The 12,266-nt window shown below is 27.5% G+C and overlaps 1 protein-coding gene across 1 annotated transcript; it reads left to right on the forward strand.

The window, feature by feature from the left end:
* The first annotated feature begins 364 nt into the window (after positions 1–364).
* Positions 365–1,770, forward strand: LOC107020035 (adenylate isopentenyltransferase-like). Its single transcript, XM_015220375.2, has one exon. The coding sequence runs from the start codon at positions 697–699 to the stop codon at positions 1,672–1,674; it is 978 nt and encodes a 325-aa protein (XP_015075861.1). The 5' UTR covers positions 365–696; the 3' UTR covers positions 1,675–1,770.
* The last annotated feature ends 10,496 nt before the right edge of the window (positions 1,771–12,266 follow it).

The raw sequence follows: 12,266 nt of genomic DNA on the forward strand, positions 1-12,266 counted from the left end.
TTATTCAATTATATACTTGGATAGATATTCATATGTTTCAATATTTTACTATGTAAAACATGCTTTTTACTTATGCCCTCCTTTGAGATATGCACTATTTAAATTCTATATATAAAAATAACATAATATATATATNAATATAAAATATTTCAATCCATAAATTAAAGTCCCATTTTTCTATTAATTCAAAAAGTAGTACTTACTATTCCTTTGAATTCATTATAAATATGCAAACATGTCATAAAATTTGACCCAAACATTACTTCACCTTCCTCCCATTCTTCTTCATCTCCTTCAATGGCAGAAAATACATCACCTAACATTAAGGTCAGTTACGAAAAATAACTATATCCGTTATCGTAATCGACAAAAAATTAAATATTTTATATCTTATATTATTATAAACGGATATTTATAACAGCAGCGTTACATATATAAATATATATATACACATACGTACATCTTCTTCTTCATCATAACAGAAAAATACAATACTATCCATTTTCAGGTGCTACCAAGAGTACTAAAAACCAACAACCAACCCCCACCACCCAACCCCCATTTCCTCAAAATTCATGATTTATGTATGTTAGTGTACATGATAAATAGTATTACAAGTAGAATTAGAATCCAACTCTGTTTTTGTTATCAAATCTTCATAAGTATCGCCATTTGCATATTTCTTCTTCTTTACTTATGAGATCGTTTTTTCATATTCATTGTAAAAATTTCAAATTCCTTCGAAATAACTTATGTCGTAGCTATAACATAGCTACGACAACAGTAGCACCACTAACAACAACGAAAAAAATCGTTGTTATAATGGGTGCTACTGGTTGTGGAAAATCAAAACTCTCGATCGACCTCGCTACTCGTGGTTTCAATTCGGAGATTATAAATTCAGATAAAATTCAGGTTTCTAAAGGGCTTGATATAACAACGAACAAAATTTCAATCAATGAACAGAGCGGCGTTGTTCATCATTTACTAGGTGAGTTTTCCGGCCCCGAGTTATTTTCCCCTTCTGATTTCCGGCATACTGCTGATAACAGAATCACTGATATTATCAATCGCCGGAAACTTCCATTAATCGTCGGTGGATCGAATTCCTTCATCTACGCTTTGTTATCAAATCAGTTCAATCCGGGTGTAGATGTTTTCGGTGAGATAAACCCGGTTCAGTGTATATCAAAAGAGCTTCGTTACCATTGTTGCTTCATCTTAGTCGATGTTCTCACTCCGGTTCTGAATCGTTACTTGTTTCAACGAGTCGACGAGATGATGAACTCCGGGATGTACGAAGAGCTCGAAGAGTTCTTCGCGAAAAACGGATTTTCCGATCGGAACACCGGGATAAGAAAAGCGATTGGAGTACCGGAGATGGAGGGGTATTTTAGGAATTTGAAAAATTGTACCACCGTACAGGAAAAATGCAGATTATATGAAGAAGCAGTGAGAGAGATAAAGGAGAATACGAAGGAGCTTGCAGAGAAACAGGTAAGGAAGATCCAACGGTTGAGAGAGAGTGGGTGGGACCTACAAAAAGTAGATGCCACGGAGGCACTCCGGGCGAAAATGTCGCCGGAAAACAGCAAGATTCCGGCGACGGAAATTTGGGAAAGACAAGTTGTATTACCAAGCATGAAGATTGTGAAACAATTTTTGTTGGAGTAGGTTTTCCAGCTAATTACACCATATTTTTCTTTCTTTTTTTATAATATATAGATATATAATTTTTGGTTTTATAAAAAAAAACGTATGTAATGAAGGCTAACGTAGTAAACAATTATGTTTTTTTTTTGTTTTTTTTCTTTTTTGTAATTTACTAACTTATTTACAAAAATATACATAAAAAGGGGAAGAAAAATCAAAGAAAAACAGTCTTCTATAATTTCTTCTTTCTCTTTTTTATTTGGATTTATTTGTTGAAATGAGTTAAAAATAAGATTACTTAGATAAATGGAGTATTTGTGTTGAGTGTATACGTCAAAATGAAAAATATACACTCTAATTCGTCTCAAATTACTATTTAGAGCATTTTTTAATTTATATTCGAGTTGAAAAGTCTCACTTTGTATCAAATGTTTTTTGAAAGTAATCTCATATTTAATACTTTAATCAGAGACTCTAATTAAGAATAAAGAAATACTTATCATTTTAACACAATATTTGATGACATTTAAGGAGGATTTATGTTTTTGACAAATTCATATCTATTATTTTTAACTCAAGTCAAATTGATCATATATCATTAATTTATTATTGTACTAACATATAATTCTAATTTAAAATTGGATCATAAGCTAACATTGATAAAGCTAATAAAGAGTTTAAGTAATTAATTAAAAGCTTTATGAAAACTCTATTGAGAGTGACCAGAGTATTTGAAAATTAATCTTAATCATGCTTTCCTTTTCTTGAACAATTAATTAAATTAAAAAATCAGTTAGATAATGTGTTTATCCACAAAAAAACTCTTACTTTAGTAATCACATTTTGCTACCAAGTGACTGTAATTATAAAATTTATGTCGTAAGAGCACGCTTATTCTATAAGCCTACAAGAAGGTATGTTTTTATAATATATCGAATCAGTACAACTATCGTTCTTTAAATTCAACAACACAATTTGAATTAGTATCAAAAGTTAAGTAATAAATAATAATTTAGGATATTATAACAAGTAATCGATTTTTTTAAGCAAAAAAAGTTATTTATTATACCTATTTTGAACGATTATACATTGTTTTCTTTTAGGTACTGAAAATTCTCCAAATAAATCTTTCATGATGGATTATAGTGTTACAAGAAATTGTTGTGTTTACATGTAGGGTGTGAATTAAGATTTCCATTAATTAAAATAGTTTAATCTTGCAAAGGATCGACTAGATATAGTGTTATAACAATATATCTTATTTAGATTGCCTAAATCCAATCTAATTTAATTTGATTTGATTCGTATATTTATATAATAAAAATAATTAAGAACACTAAACTTTGATTTATTCGAGAAGAGATAAATTTATTATTTGTGTTGATAACTTTAGATTACATTTTATTGGCAAGTCGAACATGTTACACTCTTGCCAAGTTGATACTTCTTAATTAGCTATATCAAAAATAATAATTGTTCATTCAAGAAGCAAGTTGAAAGCAATATATATATATATATATATATATAAAGAGTTCTTTAAAATTGTCAAAGATGAAGGAGTTAAATTAACGAGGAAAGACTCAAAATAGTCCTTCATCTTTGGGTCAAGGCTCAAACTGATCTTTGATTTTTCACATGGAGCAGTTATAGTCCTTTATGTTTGCAATATTGGTGCACTTTTGGTCTTCTCCGAAAAGTTTACCTATTTTTTAACGTTAATTTTGTCCAAAATTTTATATAAAAAATGTCAGATAGTCTTTTTATATATTTAGTAAAAATAATAACTCTATCTGAGAGAAAGTTATAAGAAAAACATCTTGTTTTGTTCATTAGAAATATTAATGCAGCTAAACTAAGAACATCTTAACATATCAGATATGACTTTGCAGGAAAAGAAAAATTGTACTATTGCATGTGAAATTATCGTGATGAACCTCTCGACTTTACCTGCAATACGATTTCTACTAAACTAAATAAAGTATTTTTCTTCTCACGTACTTGCATATGGATTCTACTAAATATATAAAATGACAATTGCACATCCCATACATAGGTTATAAATAAAATCAATGCTAAAAAAATAGATAAATTTTCAGATGAGAACCAAAATTGCAAATATAAGGGACTATTACTGCTCTATGTGAAAACTCAAGGATCACTTTGAGTCTTAACCCAAAGAAGAGGGACTATTTTGATCCTTTCCTCTAAATTAACCGATCTTTAAACTTTAATTAGATTAGATAATGTTAGATTAATTAGATAAGATTATATATTTGACCTCACATATGGGACAAAAATCATATGGTTGGATTTTTTAGAAGGAAACGTTACAATTGTATTTTGATAAGAATATTTTTTTTTGTTTTTTAAAGGTTATAGTTATATTTTGGATAAGAATATATATTTTCTTTGTTTTTTTGTTTCATTGTGACGTAAGATTCGTCAAAGGTATCGTATAAATCACTTCTTCAAAAGTTTTTCACCTAAAAATCTGGCATTTTTTCGCGTCTATATCTAAATTATTTATCATTTATGCTCCTTAGTTCTTGTTGTTGAATATTAATTATCATCTTGAAATATATATATATATATATATATATATATATATATGATCTCAAAATGTATATTTGGTGGAGCTACCTAGTTTTATTTAAATAGTTTAGGATAATTAAACATGCCAAGGCAAACAATAGTGGTATGCATGTTTGAATCTGAATTGAAAAAAATATTTTCAATTTATTTATTTTACTTACTACAAGATTGAAACATCTTCTATATCTTTCTCCACATTGAAATATTTAGGAAAAAATATTTATAGTTTTAGTGAAATATCACTTAAGTTATTTTTCAAAAAGCAATAACATATCAATTTTTCTGATGAAGAAATACATATTTTTCTTTTTTTTTAAAAAAAAAATAGCATCGCATCTTGTACGTAGATACTGTAATATAATATCGATTAGCATTGTTTCATTATTTTTATAACAGGTTAATATTATTTTACTTTTCAAATTACCGTTTTGTAATTCTTGATATATGATACGCAAGAAACTTATAAACTCTACTTTATATATTTATACTAGAACAGTGCTCGTGCTAGCATGTGTCTAATATTTTTTAAAAAAAATTAATTTTAACTTATCTGATTTAGGTAAAATTTAGAAAGTTGATTAAATTTTAATGTAACTTTTGATTATTTAAGTTGTAATTAATTTTTGCTTGCGCAAATATATTGTGAAGAGGTCCATTAAGATGTTCATAATTAAAATATTTTTCGTCATTGATCATTGATATTTTACTCAAAATAGTTACAGGATATAAACAAATATGACGGACATGCAAAATAATAAAGCAATAGAATATGAATTTAAAACTAAAGTCATTATACCTAAAAATGAATTCCATAATTTCGAAAAATTATACAATAATTAAATTAAATTCGAACAAAATAAGTAACTTCTTTTTAAAAAATTTTGAAATACGTCAACGGAGAGGTACCTACTTCAGTATGAAGTCTTGAATTTAAAACTAAAAATCATAACCAAAACGAATTTTATAATTTCAAAAAAAAATTATATACTAATTAAATTAAAGTGAAAAAAAATCGAAACAGACACACCAACAAAGACGTATTGCAAACCCTCTCATATAATAAGAGAACTATATCACATAGAATGTTAACATTTTAGTATGACATGATCATGTTGTAAAGAAAGACAAGAGGGTGATGATGGAAGCTAAAATGGGAGAGATCCAAGAAGAATAGAAAGAGTGAGAGACTAAAATATTGAATTGAGTCATTGGGAAGTCTCTCTAATAAAAAATACAAATGTTTCATAATTCAAATTTTAAGAACTAAATTCTTTTAATTGTTTATTTTATAAAGAATAAAATATCTATATTTACAAAAAATACCTTTGAGCTATCATAAATTACAGAGAGCAGTAACATCCGTTAACTTAATATAAATTATCAGTTTTATCCTTTAATTTTTAATAATCTTAAAAAATATCTTCTTTATTTAATTAAATTTAGGTATACTTCAATCTGTCATACACTTATATTTCTGTAGGAGAATAAGGCTTTTAACAAAAATCGATAGATAGATATGTCGAAAATACTCATATACTTTATTAAAATTTAGAAGTATATTTTAATGTTATTATAAGATCAGGTAGTGTATTAAATTTGAGTTGATTAAGTAAATGTGTGGTTTTAAGTCAATCAGTAATTTAAAGATAAAACTTATATAATTCATATCCAATTTAAAGAAATCTTCAATACTTTTTTTTAAGCTATCAAAATAGTACTTCCCATTCATTTTTTATCATCATGTTATACTTTTCAAAAGTTAATCTGACTAATTTTTAAAGTTAAATCATATTGCATAACTCAATATTTTAAATAAAAAATTTAAATAATATTAAAAAATTATACAAAAATATTACAAATTATAATTTATTACATATATATATAATAAAAAAATATTATAAAATATTAATCAAAATAATAAAAAATAAATAAAAATTATATTATTTAACTCTCGAAATTTGAACGCTATAAGAGAAAGTAGTATTTTATTGCGGAAGCTAATAAATATGCAATGCTTTAGGTGTTTGTTCAGTACGCGTGCGGTTTGTTTAACGCATGCGGCCACCCTCAAACACTATTTCATATTCCAATTTATTTAAGTTAAAACTTATAATTTAACATGTAATATTATAACAAATAAGTACTCTTCAAACATGCTACAAATTAATAATTATTCCCTCTATATTTTAATTATTTTTTATTGACTTGACAGTTAACCCTTTATAAAAGATATATTTATTAAATTGTTTTATATTTTCAAAAATCTAATGTTAAAATGAGCAGTAGAGTAATATTGAAATAATAAATTAACTAATTCATTATTATGCTCGAGTTAGGGAAATTCAAATCTCTTTCGATAAAAAATTGAAATGAAAATTGCCAGTAAATTTTATTTTCTTTTGCTAAACTATCGCTAAGTAGCTTGAAATTAACATACTTTTTTTAAACAACAATGAATTTTGTTGTTTAGCAACCAAAGTTGTTCACGGGTAACAACTCCTTTTAATATAAAGATTGAATTTCATTAAGTTTTTAAATATATTTATCTTTTTATATATTGAATCATGAATTTTTGTGAAATTAATTTAATACTAATTATATAGATATTTACACACTACTAGCCCACAAAAATTGCATACTTAATAAATATTTGGACATATAATTTTATATCGCGATATAAAATTATAAAACGAATAACTGTTTTAGTAAGCACAAAAGGTATGTTTGTTGTGTTCTATCATCTATGCGTGCTCAATATTTAAATATTTGTTTCTTTCCCAAGCCAGATAAAATTATTATTAAAATAAAAAATATGAACCTTGTCCCTATTATATTGTCTCACTATTTCACTAGACTAGAGATACCATGAGCTGACAAAAATAAATTTATGTCTCACGTAACCATATTACAAAAATAATTTAGTACACCTACAAGAAAAAAGAAAAAAACTAGGTGGTGTATGTCTCAAGACTACAGTCTACATTAATACTGGCACAAGAATTTAACTGTGGAAACTATCAAACACCACCACATTTGAGACCAATAATGATGATCATATGTTGTGAAAGCATGATCATTATATTTTTTTTAATTTGTTGTCGTAAATGTGTCAAATAGATGGATTAAGATAAATTTGAATAAGTCAGATTGAGTTAAGCTTGAATTGAATTGATACTGAATGAATTAATAACTTAGTTAAATTTAAGCTAATTATACTTATTTCAACTACAGGCTCTTCCGATAAGATTATTTGGCACCATACCAAATCTAGAAAATATGAGGTTAAATCAGGATTCCACTTAGCAAGGAAAGTGATTAGATGTGAACAAGTGAGTAACGAGAGAGCCCAATCTAGTAATCAATCTATCTCAAAAAAATGCTGAAAGTTTTTATGGTCTATGAATATTAAAAACAAGTATAAACACTTTATTTGAAAATGTATTTTGAATGTGTTACCGGTCAACCACATAATTTCCAGGAGACTGAGGCATATTTGTGGAAGATGTAAGGGTTGTGGACTTGAGAATGAAACGATTGATCACATGCTTTTTAGGTGTCCCAGTGCTCAATTAATTTGGAAAATTTGTCATATTAATTTTGGCCTAGCTTAGAAGATACTGTGGATTTTACTGGTTGGTGGAATGATTTTTTTACAAATGTTAAAAATTATCCTGACTCTATTGAAATGATTAAATTACGTATTTCTATTATATGGTAAATTTGGAAGGCTAGAAACTCACAAGAGTTTTAATGGAGACATTGTTGATCTCTAAGGATATTGTTAACAAAGCTCTTTTTGATTTTCACGAGTATGAAAGCAATTTGATCCCTCCATCTTCCACTAGAGTTGTACCTGCTTGTAATGAAGATATTTTGAACCTTATGAAGTACTTTGAAGTGGTTTATGTGATGCATATTTCAAGGTCTTGAAATTTGATAGCACATAATTTAGCAAAATTTTCTATTTTGTTAATACGCAAAGTTATTTGGCTTTCTACTTTCTCTAGATGGATTGTTGAGTGATGCGATTGCATCCTTTAACTCTTTGAACCTTTCTATGCATTAATATAGCGTAATGACTGTTAAAAAAATATTCTATAGATCTAGAAAATTCGCTTATCCAACCATAAACTAATTCAACTTTGATTGTGTGATATCTTTATAGCAACTTTTGATTTATCACTTGTCTACACTACCAATTGATCATGATTTCTAGACTCATGTCAATAGTAATAGTGAAGCTGCTAGTTATATTTTCAAAGTTCATACATATTATTTAGTTTAGTTCAATGTATATTTACTTTCATCCCTTTACATGTATATACATCCTTTCTTTATAAACTTATTAGTTCAGAAGTCTGTAATCTTTCATTATGACTTGTTGATCGGCCTCCATCATGAAAATCACATACAACCCCCTTCGCCTTAAGAGCTCATCAACGTCCTTGTTGAGATTCGCTCCATCATCATCATCATCGTGTAGGAGTCTGGCTTTTACACCATATTTAATTGGAGAAATTACATAATTTGACATACTTCATAATCATATATACTATTTTTACCTATATATATTTTTTAGAATATTAAGTATTTTACCACTAATTTAAAGTTTCCTGTCTTACATTGAACAAAATACACTTGCATACATTTATTTTTGCTAAACAAAAAGAGAGATGAGCGAGATGGAGAGGGATGCGATCGATAATTATTATATATTTTTATATGTCTAGTACGATTCACATTCATAGGAGAGTTGCGGGGCGAGATTTGTTATGTATCTCTATACATGTGAATCTACTTGGATGCAATGTATTCGAAATGTATTTAAAAATACCAAAATTTAGTAAGATACGTAATATTGTCAGCTATAACATATCTAAGTAATTAGCTCTTAAACGAACACGACGCATATCGGTCATTGGGCTCTTATGTTACATCTTCATTACGAAGTAGAGATAATAGGCTCAAGCCCAAGCCCAATAGTCCTCTAATTTTGGGTATTTATTTCTCTTTACATCACTTTTCTAACAAAAAACGAAAAATGGAGGTCCGATTCCGATTCCGATTTACTGTATACAGATGATGACAAAGTTTCCGCCATTATTAATCGCCTAAAACTTCCATCAATCGTCGGCGGATCTAGTTCCTTCATCCACGACTTGCTATCGGACCCGGCTCATTATGTGTTTCCTCATCGCATCTGCTTCAAATGGGTCGATGAGTTAGACTCAGATCTGAATCGGTACCTGGGAAAAAGAATCGATGAGATGATAGACTTCGATGAAATTTGGTTCTCCGATTGGAGAATCGGGTTTAGGACGGAAGAAGTGGTAAGAGATAAAGGAAAACACGAGGTATCTAACGGAGAAACAGATGTGGAAGATCCAACTAGTTGAGGCTATGGAAGCATATCGCCGACGATGTCGCCGGGAAACAGCAAGATTCCGGCGACCCAAAATTGGGAAAGACAAGTTGTATTACCAAACATGAAGATTGTGAAACTTTTTCTTTTACAGCTCTTCATCTTACCACCTTTAACACTCTCTTTTATTATATATCTTTTATTATATATCGTATTGTTTTAATGAATAAAATATTTATGATAGTTATATCATGATTTAGAGTACATTAAAATGAAATTAAAAAAAATATTAAGGCAGTATGGCGATCACCTAAATCACATCGAAACAAAACTTTTCAATTTTTTTCACTCTAAAATTTAATTAATAATCAAAATTTAATTAATTTAGCTCGAATGATAAAATAACATAAAACATTTAAATTTTAATTAAAAGATTTTTAAAAAGACCTTTTTATTTTAAAATAAGAGTATACGTATAAACTTTTTAAGAGCATTATTCTTTTATAAGAAGTTATTATAGCCTAAAATCTATTAGTTTTTTTCTATAAACTCCACTAATCGATACTATGAATATGTGCTATGCATATGCAAATTTGATTTATTCTTAGTATTAAAAAAATTAATTGAACTTCGATATAAATATTATATACATATAAAAATGACGTGTTTATTACTACTCAAGCATTAAAAAAAATGACCAGTATTTGACAAATTTAATAGTAAAGAAACATAAAATGATAATGAAAATTATAATATAGATTTTGAACATCGATTTGACAAAAAATACGATGACATCTACAATTAATATGAGATCCAAGAAAAATAGAAAGAGCGAGAGACAAAAATATCGAATGGAGTGTTACTATAAAGGGGTACAGTATCTCTCCATTGAATAAAAAAAAAGGTTAAGTACTTTATTTTGTTCATATTTAACTTAACAAAATTTTTAAAATTAATAATTAAATCAAAATAAGTAAAATTAAATATTTTTATTTTAATTATAATAAATAAGTAAAAATAATCGAACGCCTGCGCAAATAATAGTATTGTATTTCCCAAGCCAATGAATTAAGAGGAGAGTTAGTTTTGGTCAGTTGGCGTGCTCTTTTGCTTCCTTTTGCGCATTCAAAATTCAATAATTTTTGCACGAAGCATATATTAATTAAAGATCGATAAAGCGAGGAATTTAGTATTTATGAATTTTAAATCTCAATTCTATTTATTTATTGGATTCTAGATACATTGTTCATACAAAAATAAATCATTAATTTTAGGGCAAGCAAAATAAAATATAAACTTTTGACATATCATATTTAACTTGAAAAACTCACTCAACAATTCAAGAAAATAAGTTTTTCTCTGCTACACAGAGAAAAATAAAATTATCTTAAAAGAATGATTAACCTGTTAAATTCTGAATCCGTCAATTTAGAATAAAAAATGTTGCGTTGTTCTTAATTTTGACTGTTTATAGGCACAATGATCAGAAATTATATATGTTTGTTGGGTTTATGCATGCTCAGCATTTTAATATTTGTGCAACAGGGTAATGATCCTTTCCATAGATAAAATAATAAAATAAAAATATATTCACCTTTAATTTGTCCCTATTATGTGAATTAAATCTTTTTTACTAGCTAGAAAGCATGAGCTGATAAATTAAATTAATCAACAAATATCATATGTAGTAGTTGTCATTCCTTATAACTCAAGTAACTATATTTTACACAAATAATTTAGTACATGACTAGCCAACACTTGCCTGATGGTCATAATTATGATCTACGATTACTCCGACTCTTTATAAACATTACTGAATATATGTCAGATTTTTCAAAAGTAGCGCAATTTTAAAGAATTTTATGTGAATGTGGCAGTTTTAAAGAGTGAGCAATATAGGAATATTACTCTTAGTAGTATACATCCTTTTAAGAGAATTCTTCTGATTGACCTAGGCAGACAATATTATATCATGTACATATACTAAATTGACGATTAATCATAGTAATGGGACATGTGAAACTTAATTTGATCGAAAGATATGTGGATTGTCGTGATGGGGCCACGTATAATTTAGTTTGTGTGTATACAAATTAAAAGCCAGTATTAGTAGTTAAAAAGATGGGAAAATGACAAAAATCACATCTTTAAGTTCTCTTATTATTATTATCCCCTATTAGTTTTTACAAATCTTTTATTTTCGCGCATCAGATTAATGTATCAGCTCATCAAATTAATGTAGCTCGCGCATCACATTAATGTATCTCGCGTATTATATTAGTGTATCATGTATAAAATGTGATGTATCTTACTTAACGATTAATATATCTCGAGCATCAGATTAATATATCAACGCTTATATTATTGTATCAGTTTGAGGGATTTCTGTAATTATAAATGTATAAGGACAAATGGTAATTTTACCTTAAGGGTGTGTTTGGTATGAAGGAAAATGTTTTCCTAGAAAATGTTTTCCTGGAAAACAAGTAGATTTTGGACTTATTTTCTCATGTTTGGTTGGTGAGTAGAAAATATTTTCGGGAAATGATTTTTAATGTTTAATTTATGAATGAAAAATGTTTTTGAGAGACATCTTTTATTTTTAGTAGAGTAGAAAATAATTTATGAAATTGAAAATATTTTTTAAAACAATTTTTGT

This window comes from Solanum pennellii, chromosome 5, assembly GCF_001406875.1.
Source record: "Solanum pennellii chromosome 5, SPENNV200".
Taxonomy (NCBI): Eukaryota; Viridiplantae; Streptophyta; class Magnoliopsida; order Solanales; family Solanaceae; genus Solanum; species Solanum pennellii.

Excerpts from the sequence above, each read along its gene's own strand:
- LOC107020035 (XM_015220375.2), top strand. The coding sequence starts at position 697 with ATGAGATCGTTTTTTCATATTCATTGTAAAAATTTCAAATTCCTTCGA.